We start from the raw sequence: 21,427 nt of genomic DNA on the forward strand, positions 1-21,427 counted from the left end.
AGGGGAAGACGTGACGTAGGCGCCGGCGTTGCGGTGCGCTCGGGCTGACCCGGCGGCCCCATATGGCTCCCACCTCTCCGTCCCTGCGCTTCCCTCCGCGGCGCAGTGTGCGCGCGTCCTGCCGCGGGACCCCAGGCGGGCGAGCGGCCGAAGCCTCGCGTGTGCGCGCGGTTCCGTGTGCTGGTGCGAGGCGGCAGCGCGGACAGCGGGAGGCGGCGGGAGCAGTCTGGCGGTGGGCCGCAGGGTGGCGCTCCCGGCCAAGGCATCGCCGAGAGGTTGCGAGATGGGAGGCGGCCGAGCTCGGTCTGGCCCTGCCAAGCCCAGGTCGGCAGGGCAGCACCGGTGGCGACGAACGGAGGCGAGCGGTGGCCCGTGACATCCGCTGCCAGACCGCGGCAGCCGCCCTCCGAACTCCGCAGCCGGACTCGGCGAGACGCAGGAGGGAGACAAGAAAGGAGACCGCATCCCCCCCCCCCGCCTCCACGCTGCTGCCGGGCGCCGGTTTCCGCGGAGGACTGCGCGGGCGATCCACGAGACGGAAGCTGTACCGCGTCGGGCCAACATGGCTATCGCAAGGCAAGTGCTTTGTGTCTCTGCTTTCCTGTCTCTGTCGCACGCTCGCTCCCAGCCCTTGCGCTACTCCGTAGCCGAGGAGGGGGAGAGCGGCTCGGTGGTAGCCAACGTGGCGGAGGACGCGGGGCTGGCCCCGGCGCAGCTCTCGGCTCGCCGCGCCCGCCTGGCCTCGGAGGACGGCCGGCAGCACTTTCGCTTAGAGCGCGGCACCGGCCGCCTGGTCGTGGCGGAGAGGCTGGACCGAGAGGAGCTGTGCGGGCAGGCTGCTACCTGCACGCTGCCCTTCGAGCTGGTGCTGGCCAACCCCCTGCAGTTCTTTCGGGTCGAGGTGGCCGTGCAGGACATTAATGACCATGCGCCTGTTTTCCCAGAGGAACAAGTCACTTTTAAGATCCCAGAAACCAGCAACCCGGGCTCGCGTTTCCCACTGGAGGGAGCCCAGGACCTGGATGCTGGCAACAACAGCATCCAGGCTTACAGCATCTCTCCCGAGAACGAGTACTTTAGTGTCTCCTTTGGGGCTCGGCGTAATGGTGACAAATATGTGGAACTGGTCTTGCAAAAGCCACTAGACAGAGAGGAACAGGCAGAGATGCATTTCACTGTCATTGCCATGGATGGAGGTGTTCTGCCCAGGAGTGGGACCACACAAATCCATATTGTAGTTCTAGATGCAAATGACAATGCACCAGTCTTCACACAGGATCGGTATGTTGGCCATATTTTGGAAAATGCACCAGAGGGTTCAGTGGTTCTCAGAGTGGTGGCAACCGATCAGGATGTGGGAGTTAATGGGGACATCTCCTATCAGTTCAGCCAAGCCGTGGGCCAGATTCCTTTGGGATTTGTGATTGACCCCATCAGTGGTGAAATTAAACTCACAAAGTCTTTGGACTTTGAGGCTGCACAGAAATACGAGCTCAGCGTACGAGCCACTGATGGTGGTGGCCTCTCAGCAATCTGCAAGGTGCTGGTACAAGTGGTGGATGTGAATGACAATGCTCCAGAACTGGTGGTCAGTTCCTTCAGCAGCCCCCTCCCTGAAAACACATTACCTGGGACAGTGGTCGCCCTCTTTAATGTCAAAGACAGAGATTCTGGAGCCAATGGGAAGATTTCCTGTGCCCTTGAGGACCAGCTGTCATTCTCCCTGCATCCGGCCTATAAGAATTACTATGAGTTGGTGACTGTGAGTGTGCTGGACCGGGAAGAGATTGCACAGTACATCCTGAGTGTCACAGCAGCAGACATGGGGTCACCTCCTCTCACAACCACCCAGACCTTCACAGTGGACATCTCTGATGTGAATGACAATGCTCCTGTCTTCAACCAGACATCATACACCATGTATGTGCGTGAGAACAATGTTCCCACGGTGCTTGTTGGAGCTGTCAGCGCTGCAGATGCTGACACAGGGTCAAATGCCAAGGTGACCTATTCCCTGTTACCAGCCCACCCCACAGAGCAGCCTCCCTGTTCCTGCATCTCTGTGAACTCTGAGAATGGGGATGTGTTTGTGCTGCGCCCTCTGGACTACGAGCAGCTGAAGCAGATCGAGGTCTTAGTGAGCGCTTCTGATGCAGGGTCTCCTACTCTCAGTGCCAACATCACTGTCCGCCTTGTTGTGGTGGATGAGAATGACAATGCACCACTGGTGCTGTACCCCTCACAGGACAGCAACCCACCGCCCAGTGAGCTGGTGCCCATGTCATCTGAGGCTGGGTACCTGGTCACCAAAGTGGTGGCTGTCGATGCTGACTCAGGACAGAACTCGTGGCTCTCGTACCACCTACTGAGGGCCACTGACCCTGGACTGTTTGTGGTGGGTGCCCAAAGTGGGGAGGTGCGGCTGAGGAGGCCCGTGACAGAGAGAGATGCTGTGAAGCAGAAGCTTGTTATCCTTGTGCGAGACAACGGGCAACCACCGCTGTCAGCCACAGCATCGCTGAGTGCACTCCTGCTCAGTGGCTTCTCAGACCTGCACCTACCGCACAGCAGCCTGACCACAGAGGATGATGGTGACTCGCTAACAATGTATTTAATAATTTCATTGGTCTTTGTCTCACTCCTCTTCCTCGCATCCATGGCAGCCTTTTTCACTCACAAGGTTTGCAAGAGAAAGGAGTTGAAGTGTGGGCATGTACTCTATGGTGCTGGCACCTTGCAGGGTGGCCTGGCTGATGCAGCTGCTATGGGGACTCTGCCCCACCCCTATTGCTATGAGATCAACCTCACAACAGGTTCAGGCAACAGCGAGTTCAAGTTCCTGAAACCCATCCTCCCCAGCCTGCCACCACAGCACTGCACCATGGGCAGGGGCACAGGTGAGGAGCAGGATTTCACATGTGACCCTGTTACCATGGAGGACATGGCACCAAACAATGCAGGGACCCTCTCTGCGGAGCAGTTCAATAGTCTTTCCTTTAACTAGTGTGGAGACAGCACAGGCAGAGGCTTCATGTCCTGTGACAGGAAGAGATATGTGCTACAATGTGTGACAATGATTCCTTCAGAGTTAATCTGCATTATCAATTGACAACATTGTTTCCCTTTAAATTTTTAGTTATGTGCAATCTTGTCTCCCCCTTGCAAAATGAACCTAAGGGCTTTGTCAGACAGTTCATAATGTCTGTCAGTTCTGTTGCAACCATTTATGAAATGCTTTAAGAGTCAGGTGAGTTCCAGGGCCCCCAGCAAAGTTCTTGTCACTCTTCCTGTTAGGCAAGACCATGGGCCTCTTATTCTGTAATGTAATGCAATGGCCTGGTCTGGCAGACAAATCAGTTGCTCTCTGAATTGCACGTACTCCTTGTCCTGTTCTGGAGAGCAAGGAAGTTGCGAGTATTGTGTTACAATGTGATGCAATCACGGGGCTTTTTCTGATCTGGGTTCTGGGTGTCTCTGTTTCTGACATGTGTGGGTTCTTTGTGTTTTGCCTTCTGGTCACTATCTGTACAGCCATTCTGTGTCTGCATATGCTGTCCTAGTGCTGCCCAATACAGGAGGGAGTTGCTCACATCCAACCTTTGTGTTTCATGCAATTCCAACTCATCAGGCAAGAAAGATATTTTGGCCCTTGGAGAACAACGTCATCTTCTGTAGGGGTGAACATCAAAATGCAGAATGAGATTTTCCTTTGCTGCATGAGAGAGAGGTGGGTGGAAGGGCTTTCTCCCTGGGATTACCTTGAAATTATAGCAGAACAAACACTGTTGGCATAGACTGTAACTGTACAGAGTTGTGAAAACACATTCTTTGTCTTTGAGTGCACAGTAAGGAAACTCCACAACTCACTTTAAAGCACCTTATCTCAAGGTAGATTCGAGATAAACTTGGAAAGAGCCATTAATTTGATCTCATCTTTGTTTTTCCTGGACTCAGTGTCTTCTTGATGGGAGTAAAAAGCTGTTCTGAGATGATTTTCTGGGTTTGTGTAGAGCTTTTGCATTCTCCTTTTTGTCCTCACCCCTTCTGCTCTGTGAACTGTCTTGAGCATTATCTTACCTATTCCTCTTAAGAATGACTGTCACCCCATGTATAATAGCAGATGATTTGAGTGAAGGCAGTGTGGCACAGAATATTTGGAAACCCTCTTACTGTCTTGTGCTTCATTTATAAACTCTAGTGTTGTGAATTGTGTTGCATTTGTGTGTAAAAGTGAAATAAAAAGGACACCCACTTGAGTTGAAAGAGTAGTCTTTGTAATGTTCTTTCTGGGCAAGCTCTGTCAAAGGTTTCAACAGGCCTGGAGGATTTTTTTTTTTCTTTTCTTTTCTTTTCTTTTTTTTTTTTTTTTTTTCCACTGAGGTGAGTATGAGTGGGTAATTTTCTGTAGTTTGGAGATACAAAAGTAGAGCACTCAGGAAAATTGTTGGGAGGAGGGAATTGGTGGCAGGCTTCTCTGGGTCTTCGAAGCACTGACCTTCTGGCTGGAAACTCAAGCAGTGAATGATCAATTGTCCAGTTAACCCGAGTACAATCATACAGTCATTTAGGTTGGAGAAAGTTAATGATATCATCAAGTCCAGCTGTTAACCTAGCACTACCAAGTCCACCACTAAACCATGTCCCTGAGCACCATGTCCTTGCATGGCAGCTCAAAGACTTCCCTGGAAAGCCTGTGTAACTGCTTGACAATACTTTCAGTGAATAATTTTTTGCTCAAATCCGATCTAAATCTCCCCTGGCACAACTCGAAGCCATTTTTTCTCATCCTATCACTTGTTACTTGGGAAAAGAGACTGACACCGAGCTAACTCCAATCTCCTTTCAGCACGTCTGTGCTCTCTCATGCTTGTTGTTCTGCAGAAATTTTGTAGCAGAGCAATAATCTCAAGTCTGAGGAATGTGCAGGCAACTCTGCTGTGGCAGAGGTGAGAAAGCCACATACGAGCAAAAAATCTGCATGCTAAGTTGTTGTAGTGTGACAGCAGAAATGATGAAGAGATTTGCTTTCCTGCAGGAAAGTTCTATAATAGCTTGAAAAACTGAAATGTGTGCATTCATTTTTCTCTATGACTGGGGTCCGCATGGCATGCTGCGTGATGCTCCTCTGCTCAGGGTTCTCCTCATCTGGTAGGAGGGAGGCTTATCTCTGCTCATTTCTTTCACGAGTGTGAGCTATGAGGGACTGAATTGTGAATGACACTTAAAGAGTTGCGTCTCTCTTACTACCATGAGGAGGAACAAGCAGCTCCTCGTGTACAACTGCTGCCTCTCAGGTTGTTGCAGCTCGAGAGTTTGTGTGTCGGTGGACGGCTGGGAGAGGGCGGGGCGCGCCGCTGTCGTCGTACGTGTCGGTGGAGGCGGAGACGGGCGCGCTGTACGCGCTGCGCTCGTTCGACTACTAGCAGATGCGCGAGGTGAAGCTGTGGGTGCGGGCGGAGGACGGCGGCGCGCCGGCGCTGAGCAGCAACGTGTCGGTGCGGCTGGTGATCGTGGACGAGAACAAAAATGCGCCGCAGGTGCTGTACCCGCCGGCGGCGGCGCTTGCGGCGGGCGCGGGCTGGGCGGGCGTGGAGCTGGCGCCGCGCTCGGCGGAGCCCGGGGCGCTGGTGGCCAAGGTGGTGGCGGTGGACGCGGACGCGGGGCAGAACGCGTGGCTGTCGTACGAGCTGGCCAAGGCGACGGAGCCGGGGTTGTTCCGCGTGGGGCTGCACAGCGGCGAGGTGCGAACGGGAAGAGCCGGGACGGACCTCGAGTCGCCCCGGCGAAATGTCTTTGTGCTGCTGCGAGACTGGGGGCAGCCGCCGCGCTCCGTCACTGGCACTCTCAGCATCGTCCTGGTGCGAGGTTGAATCTTACTCCAGCTCAACCACGCTCCTGAGGGGAGGAGGCAGCAGTAGTTGCAGGTGGCCAAGGGAACCTGCACACCCTCTATTTCATCGCCTTCCTTGGCTGTGACTCCGCGCTCTTAATCCTCTCCGTCGTCGGCTTTTCGGTGGCCAAGCAGAGTCAGGCTCTCTTCCAAGCACGACTTTCGCCGTCCTCTACTCCGCTGCAGCGTTCACGGCGACTTCCACACCGACGGCGTAGACGGGGTTGGCACGGACACTCTGTCTCCGGCTTACCCCTAAGAAGCGTTCCTGACCAGCGGCTGGAGTGGGAGCGAATTCCCGTTACTGAACACGGCTAAAGCAGGGACGGGCAGGGACGAAGAACCACTGCACAGCTTCAACACGCTGACGAGAAGGGAACAGACCGAGGGAACACAACGTTCCTCCCGCTCGGCCACCTGCCTCGCCGGCCGACAGAAGAATCACTCTCATCTCTCCGTCCCTGCGCTTCCCTCCCCAGCTCATGAGGGTCCGTCCTGCCGCGGGACCCCAGGCGGACGAGGGACCGCAGCCGTGCGAGTACGTGCGGGTCCGTGTGTTGGTGAGAGGCGGCACCGCGAGCAGCGGGCGGCGGCGGGTGCAGTCTGGCGGCGGGCCGCAGGGTGGCGCTCCCGGCCAAGACGTCGCCGAACGGCTACGAGCGGGGAGGTGGCCGAGCCCGGTCCGGCCCTGCCCAGCCCAGCCCGGCCGGGAAGCAGCGGTGGCGGCGAGCGGTGCTCCGTGCCTTCCGCCGCCGGGACAAGGCAGCCGCGTTTAGGACCCCCCAGTAGGACTCAGTGAGCAAGAAAGGAGGGAGGGCAGACGACCGCGTCTGCCGCGCCGCTACCGGGCGCCGCTTTCCGCGGAGGACTGCGCAGGCGATCCGCGAGACGGAGGCTGTCCCGGACCGGCCCGACATGGCGTTCGCAAGGCAAGTGCTTTGTCTCTCTGCTTTCCTGTCCCTCGTGCACGGTCGTTCTGAGCTCCTGCGCTACTCCGTAGCCGAGGAGAGGGAGAGCGGCTCGGTGGTAGCCAACGTGGCGGAGGACGCGGGGCTGGCCCCGGCGCAGCTCTCGGCTCGCCGCGCCCGCCTGGCCTCGGAGGACGGCCGGCAGCACTTTCGCTTAGAGCGCGGCACCGGCCGCCTGGTCGTGGCGGAGAGGCTGGACCGGGAGGAGCTGTGCGGGCAGGCTGCTACCTGCACGCTGCCCTTCGAGCTGGTGCTGGCCAACCCCCTGCAGTTCTTTCGGGTCGAGGTGGCCGTGCAGGATATTAATGACCATTCGCCCGTTTTCCCGGAGGAACAAGTCACTTTTAAGATCCTGGAAACCAGCAACCCGGGCTCGCGTTTCCCACTGGAGGGAGCTCAGGACCTGGATATTGGCAGCAACAGCATCCAGGCTTACAGCATCTCTCCCGAGAACGAGTACTTTAGCGTCTTCTTTGGGAGTCACAGTGATTATGAAAAGTACGTGGAACTGGTCTTGGAAAAGCCGCTGGACAGAGAGGAGCAGGCAGATATGCGTTTCAGTCTCATTGCTATGGATGGCGGCTCTCCTTCCAGGAGTGGGACCATGGAAATCCATATTGTTGTTCTAGACGTAAATGACAACACCCCACTCTTCACACAGAGAGTGTACATTGGGAAGGTTTTGGAAAATGCACCAGAGGGCTCTGTGGTTATCAGAGTGGTGGCAACAGATGTGGATGTTGGACCTAATGGGGACATCTCCTATCAGTTTAGCCAAGCAGTGAGCCAGAGTGACTCAACATTTGTGATTGACCCAGTGAGTGGTGAAATTAAACTTACAAAGCCTCTGGACTTTGAGGCTGCAGAGAAATATGAGCTTAGTGTGCGGGCCACAGATGGTGGTGGCCTGTCAGCAATCTGCAAGGTGTTGGTGGAGGTGGTAGATGTGAATGACAATGCACCAGAGCTGGTGGTCAGTTCCTTCAGCAGCCCCCTCCCTGAGAATGCATTACCCGGAATGGTGGTCGCCCTCTTTAATGTCAAGGACAGAGATTCTGGAGCCAATGGGAAGATCTCCTGTGCCCTTGAGGACCAGCTCGCATTCTCCCTGCATCCAGCCTATAAGAATTACTATGAGCTGGTGACTGTGAGTGTGCTGGACCGGGAAGAGACTGCACGGTACATCCTGAGTGTCACAGCAGCAGACGCGGGGTCACCTCCTCTCACAACCACCCACACCTTCACAGTGGACATCTCTGATGTGAATGACAATGCTCCTATCTTCAACCAGACATCGTACACCATGTATGTGCATGAGAACAATGTCCCCACAGTGCTTGTTGGAGCTGTCAGCGCTGCAGATACTGACACAGGGTCAAATGCCAAGGTGACCTATTCCCTGTTACCAGCCCACCCCACAGAGCAGCCTCCCTGTTCCTGCATCTCTGTGAACTCTGAGAATGGGGATGTGTTTGTGTTGCGGCCTCTGGACTATGAGCAGGTGAAGCAGATTGAAGTCTCTGTGCGTGCCTCTGATGCAGGGTCTCCTCCACTCAGTGCCAATGTCACTGTCCGCCTTGTCGTTGTGCATGAGAATGACAATGTGCCACTGGTGTTGTACCCCTCACAGGACAGCAGCCCACCATCCAGTGAACTGGTGCCCATGTCAGCTGAGGCTGGGTACCTTGTCACCAAAGTGGTGGCTGTTGATGCTGACTCGGGGCAGAACTCGTGGCTCTCGTACCACCTGCTGAGGGCCACCGATCCTGGACTGTTTGTGGTGGGTGCTCAAAGTGGCGAGGTGCGGCTGAGAAGGCCCGTGACAGAGAGAGACCCCATGAAGCAGAAGCTTGTTGTTCTGGTGCGAGACAACGGGCAGCCACCGCTGTCAGCCACAGCCTCATTGAGTGCACTCCTGCTCAGTGACTTCTCAGATGTGCGTCTACCACACAGCAGCCTGGCCACAGAGGATGATGGTGACTCCCTAACAATGTATTTAATAATTTCATTGGTCTTTGTCTCACTTCTCTTCCTCGCATCCATGGCAGCCTTTGTTCTCCGCAAGATGTGCAAGAGAAATGAGCTGAAGGGTGGGCATATGCTTTATGGTGCTGGAAACTTGCAGAGCGGCCTGGCTGATGCAGCTGCTGCAGGGACCCTGCCCCACCCCTATTGCTATGAGATCAGCCTCACAACAGGCTCAGGAAACAGCGAGTTCAAGTTCCTGAAGCCCATCCTCCCCAGCCTGCCACCACAGCACTGCACCACTGGTAGGGTCACTGATGATGAACAGGTTTTCCCCAGTGGCCCTATCACCCTGGAGGATGTGGCACCTGCCCATCCAGGGATGCTCTCTGCAGAGCAGTTCAATAGTCTTTAATTTAGTTAAATGTGGAGTCAGCTCAGCCAGGGGCTTCAGGCCTCATGATGGGAAAGGATGTGGGCTACAACATGTGACAATGGTTTCGTCAGAGTAAATCTTCATTTGCAATTGGCAACCTAGATTTCCCTCAAATCTTTATTCAGATTAAAGGTTTTCTTCCCCTCTAAAAAGAAAGAAAAGAAGCTAACAGCCCTGTTACCCTGGAAACAACATGTTCCATTTCTGTTACAGCTATTTTTGAAATTCTTCAAGAGTGGGGTTAGTTCCAGGGTCCTCCAGCTAAGTTCTTGTGTCGCTTGCTGTTAGGCAAGACCATGGCCCTCTTTTTCTGTGCTGTAACACAATGGCATGGGCAGACAAATCACCTGCTCACTGAAATGCACATAGCCCTTCTCCTGGTTCACAAGAGCAAAGTTTTGTGTACTGTATTGCAATGTGGCACAAACACAGGGCTCTTTCTGTTCCATGTTCTGGATGTTTCTGTGTCTGAGATGTGTTGGGTCTGTGTGTTTTGCATTTTGGTCACTATGTCTGTTCATACAGCCATTTTGTGGCTGCATATGCTGCTCTAGTGCTGTCTGGTGAAGCAGGGAGCTGCTGACATTCAACCTGTCATGATGCAATGTAGATATCTTTACCCTTGCAGAACAGCAATCTCGTCTTCTCTAGGGGAGAACAGCAGCATGCAGAATGAGACTTTGCTTTGGCATGTGTGATAAAGGTGCATAGACAGGCTGTCTGCTTGGGATTGGCTTGAAATTATAGCAACACCAACCATGTTGGTAGAGACTATAACTGTAAAGAGTTGTGAAAACACTTTCATTGGCTTTGAGTGCATTGTAAGGAAACTCCACAAGTTGCTTCAAAGGATTTTGTCTGAAGGTAGAATCAAGATGAACTTGGAAAGGGGCCACTGAATTTGGTGTTATCATTGTTGTTACCAAATTCAGAGGCTTCTTGATGGGAGTGGGAAACTGCCCCGAGATGACTTTCTGGGTTTGTGTCTCAGCATTTGCATTCTCCTTTTTGTCTGTACTTCCTCTACTCTAAGAACCATCTTTGAGCATGGTCTTAAATATTTCCCTTAAGAATGACTGTCACCCCATGTATAATAACAGATTTTTTGAATGAAGGCAGTGTGGCACAGGACATCTGAAACCCTCACGCTGTGCTGTGTTGCAGTCATAAACTGTGCCCTTCTGAACTGCAACAGAGTTGTGTGTAAAAGCAAAATAAAAAGAATGCCCACTTGAGTTCTGAGAGTAACCTTTATAGAGATGTTCTTATTGGAAACCTTTCTCAAAGCTTTCAAGAGGCCAGGAGTTTTTTTTTTCATTTGGTCTCCTGGCTGAGGAAGGTGGTTACCCTCGTTGTTACATTTCTGCAGTTTGGAGATGCAGCCAATAGAGTATTGAGAAAAATTGTGGAAAAAAGGGAATTGCTGGTGGGCATCTATGGGTCTCCTAAACCCTAAACGTCCGGCTCTGACGTTGAAGTGGAAATGATTGACTATCCAGTTAACCTGAGTAGAATCATAGAATCATTTCAGCTGGAAAAGGTCCCTGACATGACCAAATCCATCTGTTAAACTGAAGACTACCTAGTCCTCCAGTAAACCATATCGTTGAGCACCACGTCTTGGGGTGGCAACTTCCATGGGTAGCCTGTGCCAATGCTTGACAATACTTCATGGGAATTAAGTTTTCTTAGCATCCAAATTTAAACTTCCCCTGGTGCAACTTGAGGCTATTTCCTGTCATGCTGTCACCTGTTCCTTGGGAAGAGACTGACATCCAGCTCTTTACAATCTCCATTCAGCCACAGGTCTGAGGTGTCCTGTACTGTGTTGTGCTGCAGAAATTTTGTAGCAGAATGATAAACTCAGCTCATTGTAAACAAGGAACATGCAGGGAGCTCCCACCTGGTACAGGTGAGTCAGCCACCTGTGATAAAGAGATATGGGTTTTTTTTTACTGTGACACTCAAAATAATTAAGAGAATTGTTTTCTTGCAAAGAAGCATTGTACTGTCTTGAATGCCTGAAAAGTGGGTGCTGATTCGTTTCTATGACCAGGGTCTGCATGTCACATTGTTTGTGGCTGGAGTTCTGTGTCATGCTCCTCTGCTCAGGATTCTCCACATCTAAAAGGACGTAGGTTTATCTGTGCTAATCTCTCCCAACGGTGTGAGGTATAATCGACAGAGTTGTGAATGAGACTTAATCAGCATGTGTCTCTTAGTGAGATGACAAGGAACCAGCCCCTCCTGGTGTAAGACTGCTGCCTCTCGGAGTCTTCCAGCTCGACGGTTTGTATGTGTCACGTAATTCATAACGAGATGGCTTATTACTGTCTTTACCCTATGAGCGGGGGAGACTATTTTGTGCACTAGAGAGTCTGAACAAGCTGCTGAAGTTTCCCGAGCGGGTCGTCGGAGGTGCCGTTTAGGAAGCAATGCTGTTGACAGGACTTGTCAGAGAGACTCTCCTGGATGCACGCATGTCCCTGAATCTGCAAGCATTGTGGGATGCAGGCGAGCGCAGGGCTGCAGCAGGCGCTGTTGGCTGAGCAGGAGTGGGAGGGCGGCGAGGCAGAAGCCGCTGCCCAGTGCCAGATCGCAGCAGTTGCTGTTAGCGGAAACGAGTGTCCCTCCCGTTCCGTTTGCAGAAGTCCTTCGAGGAGTGTTATTGCTTGGTGATGGCGAGGAAACGGACCGGGAGGAACTGTCGGCCAACAACGTGACGGTGCGGGCGGCGGACGGCGAGTCGCCGGCACTGTGGAGCTGCACGGTGCTGTGTCTGCGGGTACTGGACGGGAACGACAACGCGTCGTTGGTCGCGGAGGCGCTGCACCGCCCGTCTGCCCGAGAACAACCCGGCGGGCGCCGGATGCGGACTGGGGGCAGAACGCGCGCGTGCGGTACCGGCTGGGGGAGGGGCGTGTGCGGGGCGCGCCGCTGTCGTCGTACGTGTCGGTGGAGACGGAGACGGGCGCGCTGTACGCGCTGCGCTCGTTCGACTACGAGCAGGTGCGCGAGGTGAAGCTGTGGGTGGGTGCGGAGGACGGCGGCGCGCCGGCGCTGTCGGTGCGGCTGGTGATCCTGGACGAGAATGAAAATGCGCTGCAGGTGCCTTACCTCCTGCCAACTCCGGTTATGCTGGTGCGAGAGCGCGGACAGCAGCTGCGTTCTGACACTGCTTCTCCGGCATCACACTGGTTTCTCCAGCTCGTTTACACTCCTGAGCAGAGGACGAAACAGTAACCGCTGGTGCCCAGCGCTGTGTCTGGGCGAAAAGTACGATGAATCGCTGTGTATGTCGCAGCCCGCTGTCGACAGGGAAACAGACCCACGGAGTTCAACCCGTCGCCCCACTTAGCCGTTTGTATAGCCGGCCGGCAGGCTCATTCACGCCTAAGTCTTGCCTCCCTTCCCGTTCCTCAGGCTGAGACCCTGAATCAATGTCTCGCTGATCCCTTCCGTTCCCTCCGTGCTGCCCCGGTGGAGGATCTTGCCTGGTTTCCCCAGCTGGGGAAGGCGGCTGCGTCCGTCCGGGCTCAGCCTTCGTCTTACCGACGGAAACACTTTGCGTTTGTCGTGCAGAAAGGATTGACCGGGTGCTGCATAGAGAGGGGGCTGACATAGGGCAGGTGCCGGCGCTGCCCATGCGCTCGGGCTGACGCGGCGGCCCCGCAGGGCTCTCGTGTCTCTGTCCTTGCGAGTGTGTAGAAAGACACGGATTGGCCGGGCGTGGCACAGGATGGGGAAAGACGGGGGGCAGGTACCGGCGCTGCCCGTGAGCTCTGGCCGACGCGGCGGCTCCGCAGGGCTCTTGTCTCTCCGTCCCTGCGCTTCCCTCCCCGGCGCTTTGCGGGCCCGTCTTCCCTCGGGACCCCAGGCGGGCGAAGGACCGCAGCCGCGCGAGTACACGCAGATCCGTGTGCTGGTGCCAGGCGGCAGCGCAGTCTGGCGGCGGGCCGCAGGGTGGCGCTCCCGGTTAAGGCGTCGCCGAGCGGCTGCGAACGGGGAGGCGGACGAGCCAGATCCAGCCCTGCCCAGCCCAGCCCGGCCGGGCAGCAGCGGCGGCGGCGAACGGAGGTGAGCGGCGCAACGTGCCACTCGCTTCCGGACCGTGGCAGCCGCTCTCCGGATCGCTAGCCTGACTCTGTGAGAAACAAGGAGGGAGAGAGTGAGAGAAAGTGACCGCGCACGCCACGCTGCTGCCGGGCGCCGCTTTCCGTGGAGGACTGCGCGGGCGATCCGCGAGACGGAGGCTGTCCCGGGCCGGCCCGATATGGCGATCGCAAGGCAAGTGCTTTGTGTCTCTGCTTTCCTGTCCCTGGTGCACGCTCGCTCCCAGCCCCTGCGCTACTCCGTAGCCGAGGAGGGGGAGAGCGGCTCGGTGGTAGCCAACGTGGCGGAGGACGCGGGGCTGGCCCCGGCGCAGCTCTCGACTCGCCGCGCCCGCCTGGCCTCGGAGGACGGCCGGCAGCACTTTCGCTTAGAGCGCGGCACCGGCCGCCTGGTCGTGGCGGAGAGGCTGGACCGGGAGGAGCTGTGCGGGCAGGCTGCTACCTGCACGCTGCTCTTCGAGCTGGTGCTGGTCAACCCCCTGCAGTTCTTGCGGGTCGAGGTGACCGTGAAGGACATCAATGACCATGCGCCCGTTTTCCCAGAGGAACAAGTCACTTTTAAGATCCCTGAAAGGAGCGACCCGGGCTCGCGTTTCCCACTGGTGGGGGCTCAGGACCTGGATATTGGCAGCAACAGCATCCAGGCTTACAGCATCTCTCCCGAGAATGAATACTTTAGTGTTTCCTTTGGAATTCAGAGTGGGGATGAAAAGTATATTGAACTGGTCTTGGAAAAGCCGTTAGATAGAGAGGAGCAGGCAGACATACATTTCACTGTCATTGCCATGGATGGGGGCTCTCCTCCCAGGAGTGGGACCGCTGAAATCCTCATTATTGTTCTGGATGTAAATGACAATTCTCCAGTCTTCACACAGAAAGTGTACATTGCAAAGGTTTTGGAAAACGCACCAGAGGGCTCTGTGGTTCTCAGTGTGGTGGCAACTGATCTGGATGCAGGACCTAATGGGGACATCTCATATCAGTTGATCTCAGCGCTGGGCCAGAGTGACTCGGTATTTGTGATTGACCCCACCAGTGGTGAAATTAGACTCTCAAAGCCTCTGGACTTCGAGGCAACAGAGAGTCATGAACTCACCGTGCAAGCCAGGGATAGTGGTGGCCTGTCAGCAATCTGCAAGGTGTTGGTGGAGGTGGTGGATGTGAATGACAATGCACCAGAGCTGGTGGTCAGTTCCTTCAGCAGCCCCCTCCCTGAGAACACATTACCTGGGACAGTGGTCGCCCTCTTTACTGTCAGGGACAGGGATTCTGGAGCCAATGGGAAGATCTCCTGTGCCCTTGAGGACCAGCTGTCATTCTCCCTGCGTCAAGCCTATAAGAATTACTATGAGCTGGTTACCGTGAGTGAGCTGGACCGCGAGGAGATTGCACAGTACATCCTGAGTGTCACAGCAGCAGACGCAGGGTCACCTCCTCTCACAACCACCCAGACCTTCACAGTGGACATCTCTGATGTGAATGACAATGCTCCTGTCTTCAGCCAGACATCGTACACCATGTATGTGCATGAGAACAATGTCCCCACGGTGCTTGTTGGAGCTGTCACTGCTGCAGATGCAGACACAGGGTCGAATGCCAAGGTGACCTATTCCCTGTTACCAGCCCGCCCCACAGAGCAGCCTCCCTGTTCCTGCATCTCTGTGAACTCTGAGAATGGGGATGTGTTTGTGTTGCGGCCTCTGGACTATGAGCAGGTGAAGCAGATTGAAGTCTTAGTGCGTGCTTCTGACATAGGGTCTCCCTCACTCAATTCCAATGTCACTGTCCGCCTTGTTGTGGTGGATGAGAATGACAATGCACCACTGGTGTTGTATCCCTCACAGGGCAGCAGCCCACCTTCCAGTGAACTGGTGCCCATGTCAGCTGATGCTGGATACCTTGTCACCAAAGTGGTGGCTGTTGATGCTGACTCGGGGCAGAACTCGTGGCTCTCGTACCACCTGTTGAGGGCCACTGACCCTGGACTGTTTGTGGTGAGTGCCCAAAGTGGGGAGGTGCGACTGAGGAGGCCTGTGACGGAGAGAGATACTGTAAAACAGAAGCTCGTGGTTCTGGTGCATGACAACGGGCAACCACCGCTGTCAGCCACAGCCTCACTGAGTGCACTCTTGCTCAGTGACTTCTCAGATGTGCGCCTACCACACAGCAGCCTGGCCACAGAGGATGATGGTGACTCCCTAACAATGTATTTAATAATTTCATTGGTTTTTGTTTCACTCCTCTTCCTCGCATCCATGGCAGCCTTCGTTGCTCGCAAGGTGTGCATGAGAAGGGAGATCAAGGGTGGGCACGTGCTCTACGGTGCTGGCACCTTGCAGGGTGGCCTGGCCGATGCAGCTGCTGCAGGCACCCTGCCCCACCCCTATTGCTATGAGATCAGCCTCACAACAGGCTCGGGCAACAGCGAGTTCAAGTTCCTGAAGCCCATCCTCCCCAGCCTACCACCACAGCACTGCACCACTGGTGAAGGCACTGATGGTGAACAGGATTTCCCCAGTCACCCTATCAGTATAGAAGATGTAGCACCAGAGAACCCAGGGATGCTCTCTGCGGAGCAGTTCAATGATCTTTCCTTTAAGTAGTGTGGAGTCAGTACAGCCAGAGGTTTCAGGACCCCTGATAGAAAGGGATGTGAATTCCAACATGTGGCAATGGTTCCTCTTCAGTAAATCTGCATTTACAATTTGCAACATTGATTTCTCTCAGATTTTTACTCAGGTGAAAATTTGTTTCCCCCTCAGAAGAAGAAACAGAATCATATAAAGGCTCCCTCAGATAGTTAATAATATTTTCCAGTTCTCTTGGAGACATTTCTGAAATATTTCAAGAGTGAAGTTAGTTCCAGGCCCCCAGCTGAGTTCTTGGTTTTCTGTTAGGCAAGACAGTGGCCCTCTTCTGTGCTGTAAGACCATGGCACAGTCATGCAGACCGGTCACCTGCTCACTGAAATGCACGTAGCCCTTCTCCTGGATGGAGAGAGCAAGGAAGTTGTGAGTATTGTGTTACAATATAAGTCAAGCACGGGGCTCTCTCTACTCTGAGTTCTGGATGTGTTTGTCTCTGGGATGTGTGGCCTGTGTGTTTTGCCTTGTGGTCACTATGTCTGTCCATACAGATTTTGTGTTTCTGCATATGCTGTCCTAGTGCTGTCTGCTGAAGCAAGGAGTTGCTCGCATTGAACCGCTCTGATGCTCAGAGTTCCAGGTCATCAGGCAAGAAAGGTATTTTGATGCATGTAAAAGAGGAGTCCCAGCTTCTGCAGGGGAGACCAGCATCATGCAGAATGAGACTTTGCTTTGGCACATGAAAGGGCAGTGCACAGGTGGGCTTTCTCCTTGCGATTGCCTTGAAATTACAGCAGCAGAAACAATGTTGGTATAGGCTGTAACTGTATAGAATTGTGAAGAGCCATTCTTTGTCTCTGAGTACATTGTAAGGAAACTCCATGTGTCACCTCAAAGGAGTTTGTCTGAATGTAGAGTCAGATGAACTTGGAAAGGGTCGCTGAGTTTGGTCCTGTCATTGTTGTTCCTGAATTCAGAGTCTTCTTGATGGGACTGGAAAGGTATCTTTAGATGATTTGCAGAGGTTGTGCAGAGCTTTTGGATTCACCTTTTTGTCCTTTCTCCTTTGTGTACCATGTTTGACCTCTTCCTCTTAAGAAGGACTGTCATCCCACATACAGTAACAGATTGTGTGAATGAAGGCAGTGTGACATAGCATTTTTAGAAACCCTCAAGCTATCTTGTGTTACAGTTATAAACTGTACCATTGTGAACTGCAATATATGTCTAAAATGTAAATGAAAAGAACAATTTTGGCATAGACTGTAACTGTACAGTTGTAAAAACACATTCATTGTTTTTGAATGCATTGTAAGGAAACTCCAGAATTCACTTCCAAGGAGTTTGTCTGAAGGTAGAATTGATATGAACTTGGAAATGGGCTATTGTGTTTGATCTTGTCATTGTTGTTGCCAAATTCAGAGACTTTTGCTGAGAGTGGAAAGCTTTCCTAAGATTATTTTCTAGGTTTTTGTAGAGCTTTTGCATTCTCACTTTTGCCCTTTCTCCTTCTGCTTTGTGAATTGTATTTGAGCATTTCCTGGCCTATTCTTCATAAGAAGGACTGTCAACCCGTGTATAATAACAGACTGTTCGAATGAATGCAGTGTGGCATGGATTATTTAGAAACACTCAGGCTGTGTTGTGCTGTTTTTATATACTGCACCACTGTTAACCACGATAGAGTTTTGTGTAAAAGTGAAATAAAGAGAACCCCTCAATGCTGTGTGTGGAGACTGTATTTGTAGAGATGTTCTTTTTGGGAAAACTTTCAGGAGGCTGGATTTTTTTTTCTCGTTTTGTTCCTTACTGAGGTAAGTTTGAGCAGGTACATTTCTGCAGTTTGGAGATGCAGCTGATAGAGCATTCTGGAAAACTGCAGGAGGACGGAATTGCTGGCAGGTGTCTACAGGTCTTCAGAGCACTGAGCTTCTGGCTGTGACAGGGCCCAGTTTGATCCAAGTCATGGGAAACACACCCCTGCCCTAAGAGTGACCCCTGGGTGTGCAAAAGCCTCGTCAAAGCAGTGAGGTGGGGGGAGTGACCTTTCCAACTCTCTGGACAGCTGAAGCTGCAGATGTGAACTGGGAGCTGTGTGAACACAAAATGTTTGTGACACTAAATGTGTAGGAGTTTCAGAAGATGGATGGCAGATGAACAGCACACTTGTTCCTTTGAGAAGTATTTGGGGGACTACCAGGAAGTGAGCATTTGGTGGTTGAAAAGAGCTAGCAGGGAGAGAGAGGGTTTGCTCTCAGGAGATGTAAAGAACTACAGCTGTCCCTTCCACAAGGCCCTGATGAAAAGTCCTGAAGACAGACTTCTTAAGGGCTGCTGACCACAACATGATTGCATATGAAGAAGCGAATGGATCACTATCCACCTAACCTCAGTAGAATCCTAGGATCATTTCAGTTGGAAAAGATCCTTGAGACCATTTAGTTCAACAGTAAACAGAGAACTATCAAGTCCATCACTAAACCATGTCCCTGACTGCTACATCAAGTGATGATGACTCAACTGCTTCCCAGGGGTGCTTGTTCCAGTGCTTGACAATCCTTTTACTGAAGAAATATTTCTTATCATCCAATTTAAACTTCTTCTGGCACAACTGAAGCAAATTTACTCTTGTTCTATCACTTGCTACTTGGGAAGAGACAGACATGCACTTGCTTACAGGCTATTTTCAAGCACAGACCTGTGCTGTGCTGTCCTGTACTTTGTTGTGCTGCACAAATCTTGTGGTAGAAGGATAAAAACTCATTGCAACCGAGGAATGTACAAGCATCTCCCACATGGTACTGGTGAGAAAGCCCTCTGCAAGCAAAAATGTCTACATGGGAACTTCTTTTACTGTGACATCAAAAATGAGAATCTCTTTCTTGCAGGAAAGTCCTAAAAGGGCTTGAATGACTGAAAGAGGGGCACTCTTTCTTTTTTATGACAAGGGTCTGCATCTAGATCATTGATGATAATATTAAACAAACCTGGGACTAGACCTGTACCCTGAGGAACACCTGTGATGATCGGTCACCAGCGAGGTGTCACCTCATTCATTACAGCTATTAGAACTCCACACTTTAGCCACTTCTTTACCCAGTGCACCGTGAATCTACTCATCTCACAGTTGGACAATGTGCTCAGAAGGATGCTGTGAGCCTTACTACAGCCACTGCCTTCATCCATGAGGCAGGTGACCTTACCATAGAAAGATGTCAAATTAAACAGGAGTTTCCCTCGGTGAGCTCGTGTTGACTGTGCCTGATTATTGTGTTGTTCTTTAAATGTTCTTTCAGTAGTACCCACTATGGTTTTCACCATAGTTTTTCCAATAACAAAGGTTAGACAAACAGGTCTGTGGTTTCCTGGGTCTGCCCTCATGCCTTTCTTGTAAACTGGAAGAACCCTGGTCAGCTTCCAGTCAGCAGGGACATCTGCAGACTCCCAAGACCTTTGGCAGATGATCAAGAGGGGTCTTTCTGTAACGTCCACCAGTTCCTTCAGTACTCTGGGATGAATCCCATCAGCCCCATGGACTTGTGAACATTCAGCTGATAGAACTGGTCACTTATAACTTCAGTGTCCACCAATGGCAAGTCACTGTTCCCAGACTTGTGGTCCTCTGACTCAGTGGATGAGACAGCACAAGGGCTATCAGTATAATTGAAGCCTGAGGCAAGAAAAGCCTTTAGTGCCTCCACTTCTTCTTCATCCCTGTTATTCAAGTGACCAGCTTCAACAACTATCAATCCAATGTTTTCTTCGGACCTCCTCTTGCTATTATTGTACTTTAAAAACCCTTTCTTGTTGTCTGATACACCACTGGCCAGTTTCATCTCTACTGATCTCCTGCCTTTCATGTCTTCTCCTTGCATAAGGGTACCAAACTATGCAATCTTCCTGCAAAGCCTGACCTTGCTTCCAGAGATGATGTGATTGCTTTTTCCTCATGAACTCTCTGAGGAGTTCCCTGTTTTGCCAAGCTTGTCTTCTGTCCCGCTTGTTAAATTTTGATGTAGTGGAAGTGCCCGCTAAAAGGCGGTAACTGTACAGAGTTCTGAAAATCTGAAAAAGGGACCACTGATTTTGGTCTTATCATTTTTACTCCTAAATTCAGAGGCTTCTTGATGGGAGTGGAAAACTGTCCTGAGATTATTTTCTGGGTTTGTGTCTCAGCATTTGCATTCTCCTTTTTGCCTGTACTGCTTCTACTCTAAGAATCATCTTTGAGCATGGTCTTATATATTTCACTTAAGAATGACTGTCAACCCATGCATAATAACAGATTTTTTGAATGAAGGCAGTGTGGCACAGGACATCTGAAACCCTCGCACTGTGTTGTGCTGCAGTCATAAACTGGGCCCTTTTAAACTGTAATAGAGTTATATGTAAAAGGGAAATAAAAATTATGCCTACTTGAATTGAGAAAGTAGTCTTTGTAGAGATGTTCTTATTGGGAAATCCCGGTCAAAATTTTGGGAGTTTTTTGGAGTTTTTTGGAGATTTTTTTTCTCATTTGGTCTCCTGGCTGAGGAAGGTGGAGTTTGGATATGCTACCAATAGAGCATTGAGAAAAATTGTGGGGAGTACAGAAGAGCTGGCAGGCATCTATGGCTCCCCGAAACTCTGAACTTCTGGCCGTGACATCGAGATGTAAATGACCGACTATAGACTTAATCTGAGTAGATTGATAGAATAATTTCAGTTGGAACAGGTCTCTGTTCAGGAACAGGTCCCAAATCCAACTGTTAACCTTAAGACTACCAAGTCCTGCAGTAAACCATATTGTTGAGCACCACGTCCTGGGGTGGCAACTTCCCTGGGCAGCCTGTGCCAATGCTTGACAATACTTCCTGTGGATGAAGTTTTCCTAGCATCCAATCTAAACTTCCCCTGGTGGAACTTGAGGCTATTTCCTGTCATGCTATCACCTGTTCCTTGGGAAGAGACTGACACCCATCTCCTTACAATCTCCATTCAGCCACAGGCCTGAGATGTCTTGTACTGTGTTGTGCTGCAGAAATTTTGTAGTAGAATGATAAACTCAGCTACTTGTAAACAAGGAACATACAGGGAGCTCCCACTTTGGACTAGTGAGTCAGCCACCTGTGATAAAGAGATATGGGTTTTTTTTTACTGTGACACTCAAAATAATTAAGCAAATTGTTTTCTTGCAAAGAAGCATTGTAATGTCTTGAATGCCTGAAAAGTGGGTGCTGATTCGTTTCTACGACCAGGGTCTGCGTGTCACATTGTTTGTGGCTGGAGTCCTGTGTCATGCTCCTCTGCTCAGGGCTCTCCATATCTAAAAGGACGTAGGTTTATCTGTGCTAATCTCTCCCAATGGTGTGAAGTATAATCGACACAGTTGTGAATGAGACTAAAATAGCACGTGTCTCTTGGTGAGATGACAAGGAACCAGCCCCTCCTGGTGTAAGACTGCTGGCCTTTTGGGATGATCCAGTTTGACG

The 21,427-nt window shown here is 51.9% G+C and overlaps 3 protein-coding genes across 3 annotated transcripts; all 3 read left to right on the plus strand.

The window, feature by feature from the left end:
- The first annotated feature begins 219 nt into the window (after positions 1-219).
- Positions 220-4,263, plus strand: LOC136107795 (protocadherin beta-15-like). The gene has a single exon (XM_065849112.2). It carries the CDS (start codon positions 563-565, stop codon positions 3,002-3,004), a length of 2,442 nt encoding a protein of 813 aa, XP_065705184.1. The 5' UTR covers positions 220-562; the 3' UTR covers positions 3,005-4,263.
- Positions 4,264-6,575: 2,312 nt separating this feature from the next.
- LOC136107878 (protocadherin beta-4-like) lies at positions 6,576-12,955 on the plus strand. Its single transcript, XM_065849258.2, has one exon. The coding sequence runs from the start codon at positions 6,806-6,808 to the stop codon at positions 9,236-9,238; it is 2,433 nt and encodes an 810-aa protein (XP_065705330.1). The 5' UTR covers positions 6,576-6,805; the 3' UTR covers positions 9,239-12,955.
- Positions 12,956-13,128: 173 nt separating this feature from the next.
- LOC136107828 (protocadherin beta-15-like) lies at positions 13,129-20,377 on the plus strand. The gene has a single exon (XM_065849169.2). The coding sequence runs from the start codon at positions 13,533-13,535 to the stop codon at positions 15,972-15,974; it is 2,442 nt and encodes an 813-aa protein (XP_065705241.1). The 5' UTR covers positions 13,129-13,532; the 3' UTR covers positions 15,975-20,377.
- Positions 20,378-21,427: the final 1,050 nt, after the last annotated feature.

Source organism: Patagioenas fasciata, chromosome 14, assembly GCF_037038585.1.
Source record: "Patagioenas fasciata isolate bPatFas1 chromosome 14, bPatFas1.hap1, whole genome shotgun sequence".
NCBI classification, from domain to species: domain Eukaryota; kingdom Metazoa; phylum Chordata; class Aves; order Columbiformes; family Columbidae; genus Patagioenas; species Patagioenas fasciata.

What these genes read in the sequence shown, in the direction of transcription:
- LOC136107828 (XM_065849169.2), top strand. Translation starts at nt 13,533, where the DNA reads ATGGCGATCGCAAGGCAAGTGCTTTGTGTCTCTGCTTTCCTGTCCCTG.
- LOC136107878 (XM_065849258.2), top strand. Translation starts at nt 6,806, where the DNA reads ATGGCGTTCGCAAGGCAAGTGCTTTGTCTCTCTGCTTTCCTGTCCCTC.
- LOC136107795 (XM_065849112.2), top strand. Translation starts at nt 563, where the DNA reads ATGGCTATCGCAAGGCAAGTGCTTTGTGTCTCTGCTTTCCTGTCTCTG.